We start from the raw sequence: 24,882 nt of genomic DNA, 5'->3' as shown, positions 1-24,882 counted from the left end.
GGCTCGGGAGGCAGGGTTTTCTGCCCTGTTGCAGAGACTTAAAGAGCTGCAAGCAAAGTTTAAAGTGCTGTCTCTTTCTCTGCCTTTCCCCATGCTGCATTGATGAGTTCATCTTCAAAGCTGAAGTACACACAAAGGGCTTGGTCATGGATTTTTTTAACGCAGAGATTGAAGCAAATGGGTGTCCAACTTAAAAACCGCTATAAAGTGTCCGGATTCCAATACTAATGGGATTGAAATTGCGCTCCCCACGAAGTGTGACATGCCCATGAGGTCCCCACAGGTTCCGGGTTTAGGTATGCGACGCGCATGCGCCTAAGCCCAGCACTTCTGATCCGTCAAAAATGTCATTTGGCAGATTGCGCGCATGCGACGGAAAAAGGCCTCCGCGGGTGGAGATTTGGGCTATTTGCACCAACTCCTGCCCAGCAAATGTCCCTCAAATTCTTCGGCTGATAAAAGCAAGCATAAGGAATGCGTTTACCAGCGTAAGAGTTCTAAAAATTAGAAAAATAAAATGTTATCACACATTTATATATTAAAAACCCCGTCCATTAAGGCAAGTTTCTTTTTAGCCCTGTTAAAACATAGATGGGAAAAAAAAATTAAAAAAAAAATTTTTTTGTGTAAAATATTTAATTTGCACGATCCCCATATCCCTTCACGGGGATGTGTGTGCAGCACAGAGGAGCACTTTACGCAAAAGATAGCAAACCTACCCTTTCTGAAGCCAGAGGGTCCCCACTGTCATACGGCGATGCGAATTGTACACAATTCTGAAAGTGGGACCCAACCAATGCTTTGTAGATGCTCACAGTTATACCCTGGGACTAAAGGTTCTATCCCTCTGGTTCTGCACACACTGAAATCTTGTTTTCACTCTTTGCTGATGTTGCATACTGTGCTGAGGGCAACAGCGAGCTGCCCGCCAGTATCCCAGGTTCGCTCTTCTGTAGTGTGCCCCGTACTCTCCTCCTGTTTATCTTAAGGAGCTTTTCGATTGGCTTAGTGCTGCGCTGGTGCCACTGGCTCCTGACGTGCAGGTCATTGCACAACCAGCATTAGTGCCAAAATAAGCTTTCCCCGTTTGCCAAGGCAGGTGACAGTGGGTCATCTCAGTCGCTGGCCGTGGCCAATCCTGACTCTTTATTTTTGGTGTCGCTGCCAGCTGCACGTGGCCCATGCACCAGGAGCCGGTGGCAACAGCGTGGTCCTCACCAGCTTTATACCTCTATTGCCAATTCATGTTTCCTAGTTCTAAGATGCTTTGGCATTACAGGAAGGCAGGTGCACCATTGTCGTGGTTGTGAACTACGCCGGACGGCCAAGTCAACGCCAACTTTGCCATTGGAATGAAGGCACGAGTTCCAGCAGACTCAACACATGAAGGTGGTTCTGCAGGTTTGGATTCTGGGGCCTAGAAATTCAGGCGCTCCCATTTTTGGTGGCTCGGGGGGCGTGGGGGAAGGGCAGGGTAAGTACCCTGTGCCAGAATAACAAGGTCCAAGGGCCCCCTGATATTAGGCCTTGGAACCAATCGCCAGAGCCGGCGTAACGTTACAGCCCACTGGCATAACGTGGAGAGGGCTGCTAAGAAATGAGGCACTCAGATAAGTGGACGGGGTCGGAGATGGGTGAGACAACCTGGGGCCTAAAGCCTGCTTCAGGCATGGGTAAAGGACATCTGTTGTTTGTCCTTTCCCAATATGGTGGGCGGCGCACTTCCAGCCAAATGTGTGCGAGCAAGTCCTGCCTGCCATTTTGGGGCCTTAGTAAGCCGCGTAGCACCTGAAAAACAGGCACTATGCAGCCCAATTTCTAGGCCCGAGTCTCCCTTTGTACCGTAGAGCCCAGCGTACCTACAGAGACTGATCCCAGTGTAAGAGGCGGCACAGAGATCCTGACCTAGAAAGTCAAGTAAAAGCACTGTGTTGGGAAGTCACTTAAATTAGTTGCATTTACAGAAATGGTTTGAGGCCTTTTACGATGGCTGAACCTCACTGTTTAGGATTGGACTAAAGTTGTAGAAATGTCATTAACAAAGGAGACGAATTCTTCCTTCAACATTAGAATGAAACAAAGAACAACCATATACAAAACACTCACAGCTCATCTGGGCAGTATTCTGGCTGAGGCAATCTTCTCCCCTTTAACAAGTATCTTGTGACGTCATAAGGATCTATCTCGGGGTAGGGCGGTGCCCCTCGAGTTAGCAGCTCCCACAGCAGCACTCCAAAGGACCACTGAATAGAACAATACCGACAAAGGTCAATCAATCTGCAAATAGCCATAGATATTGCACAAAACAACACTGTTTAAGTCCCAATGGATTGCATTGGTGCGGATGATATAAATAAGGATGTTGCATGGACTGGAGAATTTTAGCTATGAGGAAAGATTGGAAAGGCTGGGGTTGTTTTCTTTGGAGCAGAGGAGGCTGAGAGGAGACCTAATTGAGGCGTATACAATTATGAGGGGCCTAGATAAAGTGGATAGGAAGGACCTATATCCCTCAGCAGTGGTGTCAACAGCCAGGGGGCATAGATTTAAAGTAATTGGTAGGAGGTTTAGAGGAGATTTGAGGAGAAGTTTCTTCACCCAGAGGATGAAAGGGTGGTAGAGGCAGAAACACTCACCACATTTAAAAAGTACTTGGATGTGCACTTGAAGTGCCGTAACCTACAAGTCCACGGACCAAGAGCTGGAAAGTGGGATTAGGCTTGATAGCTCTTTGTCGTCCGGTGCGGACACGATGGGACAAATGACCTCCTTCTGTGCTGTTAATTTCTATGATTCTATGAAGGATTGATCACTTCCTCTAACCCAACGTTCCGCAATGTTATTAAAAATATATTTTAAGGGTTTAATTTCTTCTGGAAGTATGCCAATTAACATGTTTGTATAAAAGTCCCATGAGTGCTATTCTAACAGTTATAAAACTACTCCATTTAGTTTACAATTAGGTTAATGATGACTTTGAAATGGTTCACTGTGGAATTTTACACAAACGTTTTATGTAGGGGTTCAGTCAGGGGATAATCAGTTTAGTGCAGGATAACAGGGTACGGAAACATATGTATAAGCTGAAGAGGGTTGGTTTCAGATTATTTCACTGGGAAGTGGGTTGGCCTTTGGAAAAGCTGAGCAAGCGAGATTATTGCGGCAAGTAGCTTAGATCTCTCAAAGGTCAAATTGGACATGAATCTTGTAAAGGAACACAAAGTATGCAGAGGCAGCCTAGTTGCGCCTACAGGTTTTCCAGCCTCTAGATTTTCCATATTTCTATGAAATGCAACCACATTGTGTAACACAGCTATGCTCTGACCAAGCTATAATCACAGAGTAGGTGGGTGTGTGGTCACGCCTACTGCTCACTGCATGGTTTTTACTCGGTTATGCTATGAGCAAGGCAACAGATTTATGGTCATAAAAGAATGGATGGAATTGGAATCCTCAACACACCAGTAACCCTGTGTAATAAAAATAGAATTTTACTTATTCAACAACAAAAACTTGTATTTATATAGCACCTTTAAGGTAGTAAAACGTCTCAAGCCGCTTCACAGGAGCGTTATCAAACAAAATCTGACACCGAGCCACATAAGGAGATATTAGGGCAGATGACCAAAAGCCTGGTCAAAGAGGTAGGTTTTAAGGAATGTCCTATAGGAGGAAAGAGAGGGGCGAAGAGGTTTAGGCAGGGAGTTCCAGAGCTTAGGGCCTTGGCAACTGAAGGCACGGCCACCAATGGTGGAACGATTAAAATTGGGGATGCTCAAGAGGCCAGAATTGGAGGAGGGCAGACATCTCGAGAGGGTAGTAGGGCTGGAGGTGGTTACAGAGATAGGAAAGGGATGAATGATTTGAAAACAAGGATGAGAATTTTAAAATCGAGGCATTGCTTCACCGGGAACCAATGTAGGTCAGCGAGCTCAAGGGTGATGGGCGAGTGTAGTAACACCGGCAGCAGGGTTATGGAGGGTAGATCGTGGGAGGCCGGCATATGAGTGCGTTAGAATAGTTAAGACTGGAGGTAACAAAGGCATGGATGAGGGCTTCAGCAGCGGATGAGCTGAGGCAGGGGTGGAGTCGGTGGAGAGGTAGAGCTGGGTGTCTTCAGCGTACATGCAGAAGCTGATGCCGTGTTTTTGGATAATATCGCCTAGGGACAACATGTAGATGAGAAATAGGAGGGGGCCAAGGATATATCATTGGGGGACACCAGAGATCATGGTGGGGGAGCCACCAAGCATCAGTAATCCTGGCCATGGATACCTGGCAGGAGAGGAGAAAAAGTAGAGATTATCATTCTCTTCTTCCCACACTCCGGGGAATCGCTGTTGCAGTATCCCCAGTCATAGAGACCTGGAAGCAGCTCATCTTCCAAACCCTTCAACTGGAGAATGGTATGTGACACAGAAATACTTCACAATAATAATAATAATAATAACTTTTATTTATATAGCGCCTTTAACGGAGTAAAACATCCCAAGGCGCTTCACAACAGTGTTACAGACAAACAAATAAATTTGACACCAAAGCCACAGAAGAAATTAAGGCAGATGATCAAAAGCTTGTTTAAAGAGGTAGGTTTTAACAAACATCTTAAAGGAGGAAAGAGAGGTAGAGAAGCAGAAAGGTTTAGGGAGGGAGTTCCAGAGCTTAGGGCCCAGGCAGCTGAAGGCACGTCCATCGATGGTTCAGCAGTTATAATGAAGGATGGTCAAGAGGCCAGAATTTGAGGAGCGCAGACATCTTGTGGGATTGTGAGGCTGAAAAAGATTACAGAGATAGGGAGGGGCAAGTCCATGGAGTAATTTGTAAACAAGGATGAGAATTTTGAAATCGAGGCATTCTTTAACTGGGAGCCAATGTAGGTCAGAAAGTATAGGGGTGATGGGTGATCTTGACTTGGTGCGGATTAGTACATGGGCTGCTGAGTTTTGGATGACTTCAAGTTTACGTAGTGTGGAATGTGGAAGGCCGGCCAGGAGTGAGTTGGAGTAGTCAACTCTAGAGGTAACAAAGGCATGGATGAAGTTTTCAGCAGCAGAAGAGCTGAGGCAGGGGCAGAGGCGGGCAATGTTACGGAGGTGGAAAAAGGTGGTTTTAGTTATGCTGCGGATATGTGGCTGGAAACTCACTTCAGGGTCAAATATGACACCTAGGTTGCGAACCGTCTTGTTCACCCTCAGATTGATGCTAGGGAGAGGGATGGAGTCAGTGGTTAGGGAACGCAGTTTGTGGCGGGGACCAAAGATAATGACTTCGGTCTTCCCAATATTTAATTGGAGAAAATTTCTGCTCATCCAGTATTGGATGTCGGACAAGCAGTCTGACAATTTAGATACCAAGCAGGGGTCGAGAGAAGTGGTGGAGAGGTAGAGCTGGGTGTCATCTGCGTACATGTGGAAAGTGACTCCGTGTTTTCGGATGATATCTCCAAGGGGCAACATATAGATGAGAAATAAGAGGGGGCCAAGGACTGATACTTGGGGGACACCAGAGGTAATGATGCGGGAGTGGGAAGAGAAGCCATTACTGGAGATTTTCTGGCTACGATTAGATAGATAAGAATGGAACCAGGTGAGTGCAGTTCCACCTAGCTAGACATTCGTGGACAGGCATTGGAGGAGGATGGAGTGGTCAACCGTGTCAAAGGCTGCAGAGAAACGCAAAAGAAACACACTCATACAGGCAGAGCACAGTCAGGATGTCACATGTACTTCAAGCTTATGAATAAAGCTCGTTGCTGCATGATGATGAGAACACATGGATTCACACCTTTGATCCCCTACACAACAAATACCTTGCATTTATATAAAACGTCCCGAGACAAAGCACGATGAAAATCTCAGTTATGCCATCCTAGGGAGGCACCAGTAGGAAGGCCAGCTACTCACTCACATAGAGTCGTACTGGTGGGTGAATAACATTGGAATCCTGGCCACATATATTCACCACATCACCAGTTTGGTGAGGAAAGACCCAAGGATGAAAGAAAATAAAAGGTTTTATGTGGAACAACACCCAGCCATGTGTACTGTATGCACCTGTGAGTATGCTCTCAGGTTTGTCGAGCTGTTGATCTCTCTGTGCCTTTCCGTTCTGCGCAGAGAGGATTCATGTACGGGCTGCTCTTGCACACTCTCCACTTTGCCATCCTCGTCTGCCTTCCGGACACGCCATGGCACACCATCTTCCATCTTGCCATCTGGAAGAGGCGGGGGTCCCCTATGGAGTGTTCTCTATGTGGAATTCCTCCCCTTTATTCATTGGGGACATGGCCTGGAGGGTGTTGCATGGGGCAGTCCCGTGCAGTAGGTTTTTAAGGTGGTTCACGGACTCCCAGGTCGCCTGTAATTTCTGCTGTCTGGAAGAGTCCGTGTTCCATGTTATGCTGAATGTGCGAGGTTGCAGCCCCTCTTCCATTATTTGAAGGGGCTGCTCCTCAAATTCTGGCTGCACTTCAGTCCCACACTCATGATCTTTGGGCACCCTGTGCGGAGGGGAGCAGGCAGGTCGGTGGGCCTCCTCGCAGGACTGCTCCTGGGCCTGGGCAAAGTGGCCATTAACCGGTCCAGGCAGCGGGCGGTTGAGAGGGTCGTTCAGCCCGACTGCCTGCCTCTCTTCTGTGGTTACGTTCGCGCCAGGGTGTCCCTGGAGATGGAGCACGCGGTATCCACCGGTACGCTCGCAGCCTTCCGCGAGAGGTGGGCACCGGAGGGACTGGAGTGCATCATCACCCCCGGGAACAGAACTTTAATTTAATTTGAACAGTCAAAGTTCCCAGTTAATTTGGAAATTTGTGGGTTCTAGTGCCCTTAGTAAAAGGGGCTACTTGATTTTAAAATTCTAACCAAAATAGTGTAGAGCTGTTGAGTTGTGAGTGGCTTAGCCAGTCCTTAATTAGTCCTTAATAGCAATGTGTTACTATAAATTCTTAAGCAAAGAACCCATGAAGCAAATACATTACACTGTGTTATTCTATGAAGTAAGGAAATACAATTAAAGACCAACAACACACAACAGAAGTGCCCTAATAGAACAAACACAAACCTACCACATCAGACTTAGTTGTGAACTTTTGAGTCTGCAGACTTTCGAGCGCCATCCATTTCACGGGTAGCTTGGCTGACCGATGGTTTTGAATGCTGTAATACTCTTTGTCCAACACGTCCCGGGCCATGCCAAAGTCTGCCACCTTCACTATAAATGACTCGTCCAGCCTAAAGCATTCAAAGAAAAGCACAAGCCAACAGTGTGGATCAGCTCTCCGTGTGGATTCGATACTTGGACTCATTGTACGGTAGATCAGCTCTCGCCCCATAAACAGCGGGGTGGAAATTCAGTGCCGCCCGCATTGAGGCGGTGACCCCGCCTGACCGCTAACATTAGCGCCAGGCAGTGTCTCCCACCTCAAAATTCAGTTGTTTTCCCCAAAGAGGAGAGTGGAGCGCTAGAAGAGAAGTGTTACACACACTCGTCCTCAGGCACCAATGAAACGATAGCGCACGAGGCCTGCTCAATTTTTTGCCACTAGGATGCCGGTATCCTGGTGCCTGAACTTGAGAAAAAAATGTTACTGAAAACTTCAATGACACTTCCCCACTGCTGCCATAAATAAATAGAAGTTAAATAAATTAAACTTCACAACTTACCTCGCTCTCCGGACGATACTGCCCCGGAATCACCGATGTACCAAACGCTTTCCCTGTCGGGAACAGCGCCTGCCGGTAAAGCAAGCAATCCAATTCAAATTCGCCACACTCTCGATGATATCACCACATGGGTGGTGCTAGAGTGTGCAGCGCTACCTCTTAGCGCCGCCCCACCGCTCCATTGAAGTTTTCGGGAGGCGAGGACAGTGCGCTGCTCCATCGGTAGGTGCTTAGCGGCCCATTAGCCGCCCTTTCCGGCGCGAACGGGTGGCGCAAACCACCAAATTCCAGCCCCGCAATTTTGAGGTACAATTTCAATGGTTAGTGCTTTAAGAAATCCTATCAAGATCCCTTTGCCAAAACGGATTAATCCCTACTCTTCTTGGGCAAGTTATCTCACTTGAGAGGGATTGGCAGACCAGGAAATGTATCCGATACTTCTACTCATTTTACGCAGCAAGTGGTTATGACCTGGAATGCACTGCCTGAAAGGGTGGTGGAGGCTGACTCAACCGTGGCTTTCAAAAGGAAGTTGGATAAATACCTGAAAGAAAAAAAAAAATGCAGGGCTACGGGGAAAGGGCAGGGGAGTGGGACTCGCTGAAGGGCTCTTGCAGAGAGCCGGCATAACCTCAATGGGCCGAATGGCCTCCTTCTGTAACCATTCCATGATTCTATGATTCATATATTTGATGTTGAAAAATAATCACTTTTCGATTGCTCAGGTACATAACCCAACCTTGTCGCACTTCAGAGCCCTGTACCTAACTGATTGAATACAGCCTTTTAATCCAGTTTCTAACCACAAACCAATTATCTGATGTTGCTGCCATATCCAAAAGTGCTAACTGCAATGGCTCAAGTAACATTTCTTTTGAAGGAGCACTCATTCTTTCTTTATACCGTCTAAGTTTCTCCCTTCAGCTCCTAAAGTCACGGATGCTTGCTGGAAGTTTGGCTTCTGGCAGACCTGTGGTACCTTGCTCAAGGGGCCATTCTTCATACGCAAGCCGAGGGAGCAGTGTTGATTGACTATTTAACCATGGAAGGCCTTATAGTTGAGCCCGATTCTGTCCTCTTCCCATGTCCAGGCATATGTTTTTACCAACAGCAATCAGAAGCTGATTTCCACCCCCACTCTCCAAGACTGTGATGCTGAGATCAATTGGGGGCACCCAAACTGATACCTCAATGAGATCAGCAGCACAGTACAGCCCAAGAATCTTCTGTTTGGATTTGTTCTTTTACATAGGATATACAGCACAGAAACAAGCCATTTGGCCCACCCAGTCCATGCCAGCATTTATGCTCCACTCAAGCCTCCTCCCATTTTTCCTCATCTAACTCTATCAGCTTGATATCACTTGATATGTCTCTACACCAAATGACGCTACTGCTCCTTACTCTAAGCACGCTTGCCTGACACTGTTCTCGGTTCTTTATACGAGTACCAAGGCCTATTACATAGAATTACATAGGATATTCGGCCCAACCAGTCCATGCTGGCATTTATGCTCCACTCGAGCCTCCTCCCGCCTTTCCTCATCTAACTCTATCAGCATAACCCTCTATTCCCTTCTCCCTCATATGCTTGTCTAGCCTCCCCTTAAATGCATCTATACTATTCGCTTCAACCACTCCCTGTGGTAGCGAGTTCCACATTCTCACCATTCTTTGGGTAAAGAATTTGCTTCCGAATTCCCTATTGGAGGTGGTGCTTTGACTGACCAGGCCACCAATGGAAGTACTAGGATATTTTTGTATTAGGAAAGATGCAGAGTCAAGTGCCAGATTCTCAGTTAAATTATTTTGCAAATCTTGTCCATGGGAGAGCGGGCAATGCTCCCTGTAATTTCCTTTGGGTGCGTGGTCCCTTTAACTGGCTGCGTGGCCCATTCAAATTTTCGTGCATGCGCGGTTATTTCCATTGAAAATCCGGTGAGCGGCCTGCAGGGGACCTCCCAACAGTGTAGTGGGGACGTTGAAAGAGGGAGCACGAGAGAGGTTAAGGAAGGTAGACATCAAAACCAACTGTAAATAACTCAACCCCGCACACAGTACAATGTGCTTTTAACATTATAATTGACTTTATTTACAAATGTACTTACATGCAGTTTCTCGCTGCAAGATCTCGATGAACAAATTTCATTTGTGCGAGGTATTCCATTCCCTTGGCAACCTGTAGGCCGAAACCTATTAGATCTTTCACTGTTGGATTCTGGGGGGAAATTCAAACACTTGCTGTCAGAATCAACACTGAATAGTATTACTTGATGCAGAGCACCTGTCTGTCGTCCTCCAGCAATACCAATCCAAGCTGGCCATTATTGGGACATTTGTTTTTTAAACATCTATTTTCTAACCCTTCTATTTTCTCCTGGGATTCCTACACCCGATGTCAGCCGTGGCTGACAAGACTTGCAGGCAGAGCACCTGTTCTGTCCTCCATCAACGCTGGTCATTAGAAAGTGTGTGTGGGACTGTCTTGGGATGAGTTCCTTCAGTGTTCCCTTCCACTGCGATGAGGCACCTAGCCCTCACTTAGCAATGTGGTTTACAACAACAACAACAACTTATATTTATATAGCGCCTTTAACGTAGTGAAACATCCCAAGACACTTCACAGGAGTATAATGAGACAAAATATTTGACACCGAGCCACATAAAGAGCAATTAGGGCAGGTGCTTGGTCAAAGCGGTAGGTTTTAAGAAGCATCTTGAAGGAGGAAAGAGAGGTAGATAGGCAAAGAGGTTTACGCGGGGAGTTCCAGAACTTTGGGCTTAGACAACAATCAGGGACTCAGTGGAATGTACATTCGTGAAAAACAAACATTTCAAAAGCAGTAAAACAAAACAAAAATTGCAATTTACAAGATCAATATAAAGAAATAAGGATGATAACTTTAACAGATGATTGGGAGTTTGTTACAAGGCAGAAGAGAACGAACACATTCTGATGAAGACCTAAACAGTGCCCTCTCTAAGTTACCAGAGCCTTACGCCCATGTTATTTATAGACAGCAACAAATTCAATTATTTTTCAAATTTATAGAAAGTGCCTGCACCCCCGCCCATGCACGGTCAATGCTGCATTCTACCTCTCTGTGGCACAATGCTAGAGAGCAATATTTAACTGGAGCGATTAGCCAGGTGTACTGCATTGGAACCTTGTGATCTGTGCCTCATCAATGGCAGTGGCAACAACAACTGACGCCCATAACACAACCCACCACAATTCGCAAGAGGGAAAGTTAGACGCTGAGCTGAAATAGAGGAAGAATCGAGGGTAGTAGACAGAAGATGTGGTCAAGATGTACATTTTTTGAGGTGGTGTTTGAAGGTGGGGAGAGATCCAGGAAGATAGAAGGGTTTTGGAAAATACTACAGATTGCTCCTTAAATCACACTCGCAATTTTTCATAAGATGAGTTCTTGACTAGCCCATCATAAACCAATCAGAACCTCTATCACTTCCACAAGAATGTATGGGGGAAGAAAAATGGATGGAGATTTGCAAAATAAACTTCAGCTGGGGTGCTTATGGCCAAGAGACAGCGGAGCGGAGGGGGTAATTTTAACTTTTGTCGATAGTGTAAAATGGTCACTATTGCCCATTACACACCTTGCCCAGTCCGATTTCACCTGTTTCGCACCATCACCAATAGTTAAAATTACCTCCTGTATCTGAAAGTGAAAGGACAGTGTGCTAATTGTGCTTTTTGAATAGTAAGGGAATCAAAGGATATGGGGATAGTGCAGGAAAGTGGAGATAAGGTAGAAGATCAGTCATGATCTTACTGAATGGAGGAGCAGGCTCGAGGGGCCATATGGCCTACCTCCTGCTTCTAATTCTTATTTTCTAACCCGTTGCATCACCCTGTTCCTCCTGGCAGTTTATATTGTTGCAGTTTAATTGATCATTACTTACTCGCTTCTCCTGACGGATAAAATGCCGGAGATCTCCATGCTTCATGTATGGCAAAACTACCAATGGCAATCCTTCCTTAGGAAGGAAAATTCCCAGCAAAGAGAGAACGTTTTCGTGGTGGAAACCATTCATGATAAGACCTTCTTTCAAAAACTGCTCCACCTCTTCGACATCTGAAATTCCTATTGAAATGGCACAACGCACAAGTATGAATATGCAGTATGCAGGAGACTGAAAATGTATTTTGTAATTTTTTTGGGGTAGTGGGGGTGGGGGAAGAGGCTTTTGCACGCTGTATTTATGCTTGCACACTGGACTTGTGTCTGTGAGGAGTTGAAATGTGACTTGTGCACTTTGGCCTGGAAGTTGCTGGGACCCCGCTCCTATTGGTGTAAGTGCCGTGGAACGGAACTGTCTGCCAAGTCTGGAGACCCCCCGTCCCAAATCACATTTGCATAGCCAACATGGGCTGTCAGTGCCTGTAAGGATGCATCAGTGGTTGCCACCTAGGCTAGAGATGATTGACCTTTGTAAGGTGGTGTGAGTCTGCCCAAGTCCAAATGGGCTGAAGAGAAATATTTCATAAAATCTTATACTCCCACTGGTTCCACTCTAACTAGGGAAGCTTCTCAATCCCATCCAGTATCAATTGCCTTATTCCAGTAAATGTCAGAAGGTCTCAAAGGGTCTCATGCTAGATTGTCAAGGGTATGAAGGGTGGAACATCTCCGAGAAGTCGAGGAACTCTCCCCGACACGCTTCCTGGAGATTGGATAGCATTGGGTGCTAGATCCAGCCATGACATCCCTCCCCCCAAACAGAATTTAAGGGTTTGGTCTCAAAGGGACAGATTCCCAGCAGAGCCAGGCTTTGGCTCATATCCCAGGTAACCCCCAACAGAAATGGGATCTAGGCCTTCTCCATCCCCAAGGATTTTGAAGCCATTATCTCAACAGCTTTGTTCCAGTTCCCAACCTCAGTCAGGCCATTGGGGAGAGGTGAAATTGAATGAGAGACCATCTCTACTCTCATGCTCTATCTGGTGACTTGCTCAAGAATGGCATTTGTAAAGGCTTTATACTAGTTATCTTGCCTACCTCCTTAGATAGGGAATGGAATGGAATTATCAGGAGATGTGGAGATGAGTCATTACACGGAGGGTGTATCATTGTAAATTAATTACTTATTTTTTTTAAATGCATCCCATGTAGGATGGTATTGATAAGACCAAGAACCCCATTTTCAATCCTTGGTCTGTGCCAGGCTTGGCAGTTTAGGCACACTGATTGTGGGGGTGCTGTATTTGGTCTTCATGTCACTGGGTTCAGGAGGGGGAGGTTAAAAGGAGTGGGTGGGAAGGGGGGGGGGAAATATTTTGCTCCAAATTGTAAATGTGCAAAAGTGCAATTGTGTAGATGTCATCATAGAATCATAGAAATTTACAGCACGGAAGGAGGCCATTACAGCCCACTGTGTCCGCACTGGCCGACAAAGAGCTATCCAGCCTAATCCCACTTTCCAGCTATTGGTCCATGGCCACATCAAGTGCATATCCAATTTTTTTTTTTTTAAGTGGTAAAGCTTTCTGCCACTACCACCCTTTCAGGCAGTGAGCTCCAGACTCCTATCGCCCTCTGGGTGAAAATATTTCCCCTCAACTCCCCTCTAAACCTCCTACCAATTACTTTAAATCTATTCCCCCTGGTTGTCAGGTGAGCTGCCCATCTAGGATGTGCCATGGGGAGATGAGGATTGAGGTTGGGAGTGTCAAGAGAGACTAGGTACTTTGCCACATGAATGAACAAATAGATGGGGAGTGGCGGGGTGGAAAGGGACTGTTTGCTCCTCTTGGACCACTCTTGCATCCTTCGATGGCCAGATTACCGTGTAGATGTGTCAGAGCCACAAAACAGGTCAAATGTCTGCCCTCTTGAATGTGTAATGATGCATGATGCAAGGAGAGCTAAATTAGGGGAACAGGCAAGAGATTCATAAACATAAAGACATTAATACCGTGGATAAAAACGATCATAAAACAATGACAGTGTGCCAATGGAATCCTTGTACGTACTATTCAAAGACTTCACAGCACAATGAATTTCTTGCTTGTTCTGGTCTTTGTACAGCCCATGGTAAACACTACCAAAATGTCCTGTAAAGAGAGACATCATTACTTCAACATTTGTTTTCACTGCATTTGAAATCTTTACAAAAAATAGTACACCTCAGCTCGCCACCTAGATTTGTCAATAAAGAACTCTATTTAACTTTTCTGGTAGTTTTGTGGCTAGCCGAGGAGTTTACCCCACCTAAAAACCCTCATCATACAAACCAAAGTACCGTGAAATCTGTAAGAGTAGAGTTTCTGTTCGTCTGATATGGAGGCCACACTCGCTCCCCATAGCTACGCCCCACTCACTTAATCCCAGAGAACCTAGGCGTGAATAGATCAGACTCAAGGTTTACCCACCCCGAACTGTGCTTGGTTGACTAACACCTCTGCAGCTTAGCAGCACAGGGCAGGAGTTGGTACCACTGCAAGGCGTATCACGTTGAAGTGGCTTTATCTATCTCTTGCACCTTCTGCCAGACAGTACATTGAAAAGTGCCTAACCAACTCCATGAATGTTAACAAGTCAACAATTGAGCACATACTAACCTTTGCCAATCACCTGGTCCATGTACGCAGTTAAATTTTCCCTTGGGATCAGAACATCTTTCACTTCTTCCAGCAGCTCGGGTCGCAGGTTCTCAGATATAATTTCTGTAGGACATAGCAAAGGGGCTGCTAAGCCATCAGTGCTGCCTTTATGAGCAGCTCCCCTAAACGTGATTCCACTGGATCCAGATGTTGGGCTGGAAAAGAAACCTAAACAAAAAAAAATTATATATATATTTTTTTTTAAAAAGGCCAATACTCTGAGTTTTAATATTTCCTTAAGGTGATCAAATAATTGCTAGAATTCTTTGTGGCTCTGCACTATATCTGTCAGGGTGCTAGTTTCAATGTTTACGGCAATGATCGTTACAGCTGGAGTGAAGGGAGAGTCCCAGGCAGCCATTTGCATTTATAAAGGCCCTGAAATTGCAGTCAGCGGCATAGCTACGGAGTTTTACTTTAATTTATTTGTTGATGGGATGTGGCTGTCGCTGGCAAAGCCGGCATTTATTACCCATCCCTAATTACCCTTGAGAAGGTGGTGGTGAGTGTAATAGAGCTCCCCCTAGTGAACTACTGTGGTAATGCAACTACTGATGTACATACAGTAAAAGGGTCATGTGACAAAACATGACGATAGTTGGCGCCATCTTGTAGAGTGTGTTTCTTAGTGATGTTGTAAGAATATATCGCAGTGAGCACCAAATTAAGCATTACATTAAGATGTTTTATCATGACGGGTGTCCCCTTACCTGTCTGTTTGCACCAGCTGTAAAATTTTCATATGTAATTGCTAATCAATTATCCCAACTCTGCGCCAGCAATGAGGATAATACAGTCGGAGCAGATGATCTGCCAAATCGGAACTTGACAAGTCGTAAGTTCGGGATTTAACGCAAGCGCATGCGGAAATCCAGAACTTGCTGTCCATTTTGAAGGTGATATGACATGTACTCAGAGTAAATCCTGTTCCATAGTACTTTTCATGATCTCAGGATGTCCCAAAGTGCTTTAAAGCCAATTAAATAAATTGTGTAACGTAGAAAAAATGGCAGCCAATTTGCGCATAGCAAGGTTGCACAAACAACAGTGAGATAATGACCAGATAATCTTTTTTTTAAATGATGTTGGTTGAGGGGTAAACATTGGCCAGGAGACCGAGGAGAACTACCCTGCTCTTCTCAGAAATAGTTCCATGCAGCATAACTGAGAACGCCTATTTCCACCTCTAACATTGCCCAACTCCACTCATCTGCTGCTGAAACCCTCATCCATGTCCAGACTTGACTATTCCAATGCACTCTTGGCTGTCCTCCCACATTCTACCCTACATAAACAAGTGGTGATCTAAAACTCGGCAGCCCATGTCCTAACTTGCACCAAGTCCTGCTCACCCATCATCCCTGTGCTCGGTTCTGGTTAAGCAACGCCTAAATTTCAAAATTCTCATTCTTGTTTTCAAATCCCTCCATGGCCTCGGCCCTCCCTATCTCTGTAATATCCTTCAGCCCCACAACCCCCCTGAGATGTCTGCGATCCTCTAATTCTGCCCTCTTGAGCATCCCTGATTATAATCGCTCAACCTTGGTGACCGTGCCTTCTATTGCCTAGGTCCTAAGCTCTGGAATTCCCTCCCTAAACCTCTCCACTCTCTCTACCTCTCTTTCCTCCTTTAAGAGCCTCCTTAAACCTACCTCTTTGACCAAGCTTTTGGTCACCTGCCCTAATTTCTCCTTATGTGGCTCGGTGTCAAATTTGTTATCTCATAATACTCCTGTGAAGCGCCTTGGGACGTTTCACTATGTTAAAGATGCTATATAAATACAAGTTGTTGTTGTTGTAAAGATAGATTACACAAAATTAAAAGCGAGCATTCAATGGAACATAAAACATTCCTGTTCCAGTGCAGCTTCAGTTGTTGTTAAAAAAACGCTCCGTGAGAGTTTTCCATAGGGGCCCACATAGGAACTGAAAAAGCACATTACATTAAAAAAAATCTTCATTTTCAATAGATACGTCAATTAGAGTTCATCAGGAATATCATTCAAGCCAAGAAAACGTGTCTGTAGCTAACACTCACTAACTATCCCAACCCAACTGGATATAGTAGGTAATGGTGCAATGCTTCACTCCGGTCACAGAGCCTTGTTACCGATGAGCACGGATTGGAAACTCTTGGCGGGGGGGACAAAAATTGATTAGCAGCCATTTTGAGGTGGTAAACTCGCCTGAGCGCTACGTTTAGCGCTGGGCGATATTTAGCGCCAGCGGCATCGATGTTGATTTTTAGCGCCCCAAGAGTGGAATGAAGCGCTAAGAGAAGCGTTCCACACTTCTTTTAGGGTGCTAAGCCGATAGCGCTACTGAAGTTCTGGCACTAACATCCCGCATCCTTGCGCTCAAAGAGAAGGTTAGCTTAAAAAATGCAAACTTAAAAAACATTGTAATTCAAATAATTACCGCATCAGGAGCGTTTGCGGACGATACAAAGATGGGAGGAAGGACAATGTGTGAGGAGGACATAAAGATGCTGCAGGAGGACATAGACAGGCTAAGTGAGTGGGCAAGAATTTGGCAAATGAAGTATAATGTTGGAAAGTGTGAGGTCATGAACTTTGGCAGAAAAAATCAAAGCGCAAATTATTATTTAAATGGAGAAAGATTGCAAAATGCTGCAGTACAGCGGGACCTGGGGTACTTGTGCATGAAACACAAAAGCATAGTATGCAGGTACAGCAAGTGATCAGGAAGGCCAATAGAATCTTGACTTTATTGCAAAAGGGATGGAGGGAAGTCTTGTTACAGCTGCACAGGGTATTGGTGAGGCCACACCTGGAATACTGCGTGCAGTTTTGGCTCCATATTTAAGAAAGGATATACTTGCTATGGAGGCAGTTCAGAGAAGGTTCATAAGGTTGATTCTGGAGAGGAAAGGATGAGTAGGTTGGGCCTCTACTCATTGGAATTCAGAAGAATGAGAAGAGATCTTATAGAAATGTATAAGATTATGAGGGGGCTTGACATGGTGGATGCAGAGAGGATGTTTCCACTGGTGGGGGAGACTAGAAATAGAGGGCATAATCTTAGAATAAGGGGCTACCCATTTAGAACTGAGATGAGGAGAAATTTCTTCTCTGAGGGTTGTGAATCTGTGAAATTCGCTGCCTCAGAGAGCTGCGGAAGCTGGGACATTAAATAAATTTAAGACCGAAATAGGCAGTTTCTTGAGCGATGGGGGTTGATGAGGGGTTATGGGGAGTGGACAGGGAAGTGGAGCTGAGTCCATGATCAGATCAGCCATGATCTTATTGAATAGCGGAGCAGGCTTAAGGGGCCTTATGGCCTACTCCTGCTCCTATTTCTTATGTTCTTATGTAGGAACATCGAATAAAGTAGAATCAATGCACGTAAAGTTAAATGCAATCTCTAAAACTCACCTTATACACTGATTCCTCCCATTAATGCCCCGGTTTTTTATGGCGTAATTAGTGCCAGGCGGTAACGCAGGCGATAACATTCAAGTTGGCTTCCATGGTGCTACTGGGCGTTACACACTGGCGCAACATTCACCGGCTCTAAGTATTATCGCCACCGCTAAAACGCCACTCAAGTTGGCGAGCAGCGCTAATATCGCTGCACCCAGGCAATAAGCCTTTAGCACCCCAGCCGCACCCTTCGCCAGCGCTAACAAGTGGTGCTAATCTATTCAATTTCTCACCCCAGGACTTAAACCTTGTAACATTACATTAACGTGTTCAGCACCGACTAAACCAAACACTCCTGCTATTGCGGAAGGGCAGAATTTGTTGGTGCATTGAATATATCTGCGATTAATTGGAGTGCTACTTCAATCCAGACGTCAATGCAGTGTGAAAATTTAAGAACATTTCAATTGTCGGCTTTTGAGTTCCTTCCGTGAGCCAAGAGCATTCTTGTGACCTAGACTTTCCCATGAAGGATGGCCATTGGGCGAGGTGCTCGAGCATTGCTGGTATTTGTGGATTCATACCCCAACAGGAGTCTGTGGGGTGGATTTCCTGTCACTGCGCCTCGGCGAGTTGGATTGGTTGGGTGCAGTGATTGGCAGGGAGGAAGGATTGCGCCCCCATAAGGGATCCTGCCCAATACCCTGTCCATTCACTTAAATGGTTGAAAAATCCAAAGGGCTCCATGTCGGCGTGTGATTATCTTCCACGCCCAATCATCCTTTACGCTCTGGCACAAAGACAGCAAAATGTGCATCAGTGTCTTCAGGTATGTTCATGGGGTGTGGGCGTTGCTGGCAAGGCCAGCATTTATCACTCATCCCTTGAGAAGGTGGTGATGAACTGCCTTCTTGAACTGCTGCAGCCCGTGTGGTGAAGGTACTCCCACAGTGCTGTTAGGGAGGGAGTTCCAGGATTTTGACCCAGCGACGACGAAAGAACGGTGATATATTTCCAAGTCAGGTTGGTGTGTGACTTGAAGGGGAACGTGGAGGTGGTGGTGTTCCTATGCGCCTGCTACCCTTGTCCTTCCAGGTGATAGAGGTCGCGGGTTTGGGAGGTGCTGCCGAAGAAGCCTTGGCGATTTGCTGCAGTGCAGCTTGTAGATGGTACACACTGCAGCTATGGTGCGCCGGTGGTGGAGGGAGTGAATGTTTAAGGTGGTGGATGGGGTGCTGATCAAGTGGGCTGCTTTGTCCTGGATGGTGTCGAGCTTCTTGAGGTGTTGTTGGAAAGTGCAATAACCACGTAAAATATAAATGCTCTTAGTTAGCACTGCAACATACCTTGACTTAGCATTAATTACCTGTGTCATGGTCTCCAAATAAAACGTTCTTGATAAAAAGATTATTTAAAAAACATATAAATTACAAGTATTCTTGCTATTTTGACAGGGCTGCTGTTTTGCAAGTGGGTGAACCGAAGAGGCTACAACCATGGGCCAGTTATGGCTCAGTGGATAGCACACTTGCCTCTGAGCTAGAAGGTTATGGGATCAAGTCCCTGCTTGAGCCTAAAAATCTAGGCTAACATTACAGTGCAGTGCTGAGGGAGTGCTGCATTGTCAGAGGTGCTATCTTTCAGATAAAACATTAAACTGAGGCCCTATCTGCTCTCTCAGGTGGATGTAAACAATCCCATGGCACTATTTTGAAGAAGAGCAGGGAGTTTATCCCCGGTGTCCTAGCCAATATTTATCCCTCAGTCAACATAACAAAAAAAAAAGATTATCTGGTCTTTATCACAGTGCTGTTTGTGGGAGCTTGCTGTGCACAAATTGGCAGCCGCGTTTCCTACATTACAACAGTGACTATATTCCAAAAGTACTCGATTGGCTGTAAAGCGCTTTGAGACATCCGGTGGTCGTGAAAAACACTATATAAATCCAAGTCTTTCTTTATGAGTTCCTGCTCATCTGAACCCCACCCCCAACAAGTGGGATGTGCAAGTGAGAGTCAAACCGTACTGGATCACAAGGTTCTAGTCTTTACATTTAGATTGGCAATTGAAAAATGCCGTCCCATCTCGACCAATGAGGCCGCTTTGCCTTTACGAAGGAAATTAAAAATAAAATTGCAAAATACAAACAAACTGCCCCTTTTATGGGGATCGGAAACTAACTTCATACTGGAACTTACGGGTACTCCTGTAATCGCTGGGAGCGGGTGGTACTGTACCGAGAGAGATCATGTTAACTGAAGCCTCCAACCGGTTCATTAAATCTGCATGCTCTGAAAAATAAGATATTATTTTTGTCAGCTGGCTTCTTAAGATGCCATATTAAACTCTTAATATAAACAAAGACAATGGATCATAATTAGGTCATGGAAGTAGCAATGATATGTGTATATCTGGATATAATATATTGCATCCATTGTGCATTGTGAGTTCTGCAATGTTGGACAAAAGCTACTGTACTGCTACTGATTGAGGTCATAAACTACCTCCCAGTAAATCCAGCTTCCTTAACCCAGCAGCAGAGTTGTAGACCCAGGAAAAAAGTGGTATAGGAGCTGGATTTTCGGCTTCTTGCTGCCTCAGTTTGCGCCCCGGAGGGGCGGCTGGCGGTGGAAATCATTTCTGGGCAGACCTCCAGCTTCCAGCGCCCCGCTGGGACATTCGGTTTGCGGGAGTGCAGAGCAGTAGCACCCAGGAGAGGCGAGTCGGTGTGCAACACCCCTGGTTGCAACACCGTCTCGTTATTTGGTTCGCGCCCCGCAGTGCCCCCTAGTGGGACTGCCTGGGAAAGCGGGCAGTCCCAGCTGTACCGGCAGCAGTGAGGGAAGGAAGTTTAAGTGTGATTGTATTTTTATTTTTTATTTTTGCGATTTAAGTTTGTGTGGCGTCAGTAAGGTATTGGGAATGTTTCTGGTGGTTTTTTTGACGATTTTTTTTTTTCCCCAGGGAAGCCTCTCTCTGAGGCCAGCTGTTTAGCTCTGGGTTTTCTGTTGCCTAACAACCTAAAAGAGGTGTGGAACGCCTCCCTCAGCGCTCCGCCCCACACTCAGAGCCCAGATGCTGAATATTGCGGCTGATGACGCAAACCATTTCCCGGCGCAAAATTTACCGCCCCGCTGCCATTACCGCCTCAAAATGGGCGGTACTGAATTTCCACCCCCATGAGTCTCATGCCAGGATAAGAGAGCAAGATTGTCAGAAATTGGCCTAAATAAACAGAAGCATAACAGTGGCTTAAGAAAGAAAATTAAGAAGACAAACAAGCATAAAGAAAGAAGAGAAAGAAGTTGCATTTTTACAACTTGTATTTATGTAGTGCCTTTAACGGATAGAAACGTCCCAAGGCAACACTGAGCCACATAAAGAGAAATTAGGGCAGGTGATCAAAAGCTTGGTCAAAGAGGTAAGTTTTAAGGAGCGTCTTGAAGGAGGAAAAGGAGGAAGAGAGGCGGAGAGGTTTAGGCAGGGAATTCCAGAGCTTGGGGCCGAGGCTACAGAAGGTACGGCCACTAATGGTTGAGCGATTATAATCAGGGATGCTCAAGAGAGCCGAATTAGAGGAGCACAGACATAGAAACATAGAAATTTACAGTGCAGAAGGAGGCCATTTCGGCCCAACGTGTCTGCGCGGCCGACAAAGAGCCGCATGGTCCTTCGTCAGCAGCCCTAAAGGTTACATACAAAACCATGAACAACGACGGAAAGGCAAAGGGCACCCAGCCCAATCTCGGGGGCTTGTGGGACTGAAGGTGATTACAGAGATAGGGAGGGGCGAGGCCATGGAGGGATTTGAAAACAAGGATGAGTATTTTGAAATCAAGGCATTGCTTAACCGGGAGTCAATGTAGGTCAGCGAGCACAGGGGTGATGGGTGAACGGGACTTGGTGCGAGTTAGGACACAGGCAGCCGAGTTTTGGATCATCTCTAGTTTACGTAGGGTCGAACGTGGGAGACCAGCCAGGAGTGCGTTGGAATAATCAAGTCTAGAGGTAACAAAGGCATGGATGAGGGCCTCAGCAGCGGATGAGCTGAGGCAAGGGCGGAGACGGGCGATGTTATGGAGATGGAAATAACTATCTTAACTATCTTAGTTATGCTGTGGATATGTGGTCGAAAGCTCCTTTCAAGGTCAAATATGACATCAAGGTTGCAAATAGTCTGGTTTAGCCTCAGACAGAAGTTGGGGAGAGGGATGGAGTCAGTGGCAGGGACCGAAAATAATGATTTCACGTCTTCAGGACATCCCAAATTGCTTCACAGCCAATGAATTACTTTGAAGTGGAGTGATTGTTATATAGGCAGGAACACAGGAACATGAATTGGGCATTCAATCCCTCGAGCCTGTTCCGTCATTCAATTAGATCATGGCTGATCTGTAAACTTAACTCCATCTACTTGCCTTGGTTCCGTATCCCTCAATACCTTTAATGCTGTTATGTAAACAAGCATGGCAGCCATTTTGCATGCAGTAAGACCCCACAAGCAGCAATGGAATGGACAGCCAGCCAATCTGTCATTGACGGTTTTGTTTGAGGGAGGAATATTGGGTCAAAACATGGGGAGAATTTTCTCTGCTTCTTCCAATAATATCATGGGATGTTTTTAATGTCCACCTACAGCAATGAAATGGGCAGGCAGGACTAACAACCTGTCAGCAATTGGTGTAACATCTCATGCTCAGCGCTGCACCAGAGATCTCAGTTTACACTGAGAGCTAATACTGCTGATATGAAGCTTAAAACCATAACCTTCTCATTCAGAAAGGGGAGTATTACCAACTGAGCCAAATTGACATAGAAAATTCAAAACAAATAGTATGTGGCGGGGGCGGGGGCGGGGACAGTGAAGAGAGGGGGAAAGAGATTGAATCATAGAATCATAGAATAGTACAGCACAGAAGGAGGCCATTCGGCCCATCGAGTCTGCGCTGGTCCTTTCGAAGAACAATCCAGTTAGTCCCACTCTCCCGCTCTTTCTCCTTACCCCTGCAATGCTTTTCTCCTTCATGTATTTATCCAATTCCCTTTTGAAAGCTACTATTGAATCTGTAAGCACCACCCTATCAGGCAGTGCACTCTAAAACTTAACCACTCGTTGTGTAAAAGGTTTTCCTCAGGTCGCCTCTGTTACTTTTGCTAATCACCTTAAATCTGTGCCTCTCGTTATCGACCCTTCAGGTTCTCTTTTTACTCTAATCCCTTCATGATTTTAAATCCCTCTATCAAATCTCCTCTTAGCCTTCTCTGCTCCAAGGAGAACAAGTCCAGCTTCTCCAGTCTATCCACATAACTGTAATCTCTCATCCCTGGAACCATTCTAGTAAATCTCTTCTGTACTCTCTTCAAAGCCTTCACGTCCTTCCTAAAGTGTGGTGCCCAGAATTGGACACAATAGTGCAGCTGGGGCCGAACTAGTTTTATATAGGTTTAGCATAACCTCTTGGATTCCTAGCAGTTTGGTAATGGAGTCAGGGAAAGAAAGAATTACAAGTCCCAGGGTGGAAAAGAGGTGACCTTACTTTCTGTCATCACAGGGGCTTGCCTGTACCATTATAAATGCATCTAACTGTAAAATAATAAACAACAACTTGTATTTATTTACCACCTTTAACATAGTAAAAACATTCCAAGGCGCTTCACAGAAGCGTTATCAAACAAGATTTGACACTGAGTCACATAAGGAGATATTAGGATAGGTGACCAAAAGCTTGGTCAAAGAGGTAGATTTTAAGGAGAGTCTTAATGGTAGCGCGAGAGGCGGTTTAGGGATGCAATTCCAGAGCTTAGGGCCTCGGCAACTGAAGACATGGCCACCAGTGGAGCGATTAAAGTTGGGGATGTGCTAGGTTCCCCATACCATGGTATGGTTGTGTTACTGGACTAATAACCCAGAGGCCTGAACTAATGATCCGGAGACGTGAGTTCAAATCCCACCACGGCAGCTGCGGAATTTATATTCAATGCGTTAAATAAATCTGGAATAAAAAGCTAGTGTCAGGAATGGTGAGCATGATATTACTGGATTGTTGTAAAAACCATTTTGGTTCACTAATGTCCTTTCGTGAAAGGAAATCTGCCACCCTTACCCGGTTGTGACTCCAGACCTACAGCAATGTCATCATCATCATCATAGACAGACCCTCGAAATCGAGGAAGACTTGCTTCTATTCTAAAAGTGAGTTCTAAGGTGACTGTACAGTCCAACACAGGAATTACAGTCTCTGTCACAGGTGGGACAGACAGTGGTTGAAGGAAAGGGTGGGTGGGGAGTCTGGTTTGCCACATGCTCCTTCCGCTGCCTGCGCTTGATTTCTGCATGCTCTCGGTGACGAGACTCAAGGTGCTCAGTGGCCTCCCGGATGCTCTTCCTCCACTTAGGGCGGTCTTTCACCAGGGACTCCCAGGTGTCAGTGGGGATGTTGCACTTTATCAAGGAGGCTTTGAGGGTGTTCTTGAAACATTTCCTCTGCCCACCTGGAGCTTGCTTGGCATGTCGGAGTTGCTTTGGGAGTCTCGTGTCGGGCATGCGGACGATGTGGCCCGTCCAACAGAGCTGGTCAAGTGTGGTCAGTGCTTCGATGTTGGGGATGTTGACCTGATCGAGAACATTGACGTTGGTGCGTCTATCCTCCCAGTGGATTTGCAGGATCTTGCGGAGGCAGCGCTGGTATTATTTCTCCAGTGCTTTGAGGTGTCTACTGTATATGGTCCACATCTCTGAGCCATATAGGAGGGCGGGTTTCACTATTGCCCGGTAGACCATAAGCTTGGTGCCAGATTTGAGGGCCTGATCTTCAAACACACTCTTCCAAGGGCTGCGCTGGCACACTGGAGATGGTGTAGCTTGACTCTTACCTGCCCTCTGAAATGGTCAAGCAAGCCACTCAGTTGTACCAAACTGCTACAGCAAAGTATCATGGAATGCAGCTGTTCGTGAAGGTGGCTCACCACCACCTTCTCAAGGACAATTAGGGATGGGCAATAAATGCTGGCCTTGCTCACGCACCTAAATTCCCCTTCTCCTCAGGGATATTGGATATGTGCTCAGCACCTCACCAATGGCTCAGATGAGAACATAAGAATTAGGAACAGGAGTATGCCATTGGGCCTTCGAGCCTGCTCCACCATTCCACAAGATCATGGCTGATCTTCTACCTGAACTCCACCTTCCTGCACTAGCCCCATATTCCTT

At 45.9% G+C, this 24,882-nt stretch overlaps 1 protein-coding gene across 2 annotated transcripts in view; it reads right to left on the bottom strand.

Moving 5' to 3' along the window:
* The window catches only part of LOC139277284 (macrophage-stimulating protein receptor-like), a 211,068-nt gene that overhangs the window by 6,188 nt on the left and 179,998 nt on the right, over positions 1-24,882 (bottom strand). For both annotated transcript variants that reach the window (XM_070895548.1, XM_070895549.1), the window contains exons 14-20: positions 19,871-19,963; positions 14,248-14,457; positions 13,660-13,740; positions 11,589-11,770; positions 9,770-9,879; positions 7,064-7,229; positions 2,107-2,243 (exon numbers count right to left, since the gene is read on the bottom strand). In XM_070895548.1, coding sequence (XP_070751649.1) covers positions 2,107-2,243; positions 7,064-7,229; positions 9,770-9,879; positions 11,589-11,770; positions 13,660-13,740; positions 14,248-14,457; positions 19,871-19,963 — 979 coding nt within the window. The remainder of the gene's footprint in view (positions 1-2,106; positions 2,244-7,063; positions 7,230-9,769; positions 9,880-11,588; positions 11,771-13,659; positions 13,741-14,247; positions 14,458-19,870; positions 19,964-24,882) is intronic.

This window comes from Pristiophorus japonicus, chromosome 12 (genome assembly GCF_044704955.1).
Source record: "Pristiophorus japonicus isolate sPriJap1 chromosome 12, sPriJap1.hap1, whole genome shotgun sequence".
Taxonomy (NCBI): domain Eukaryota; kingdom Metazoa; phylum Chordata; class Chondrichthyes; family Pristiophoridae; genus Pristiophorus; species Pristiophorus japonicus.
The sequence above is the reverse complement of the archived record's forward strand: the minus strand, read 5'-3'. Positions and strand labels throughout refer to the sequence as shown.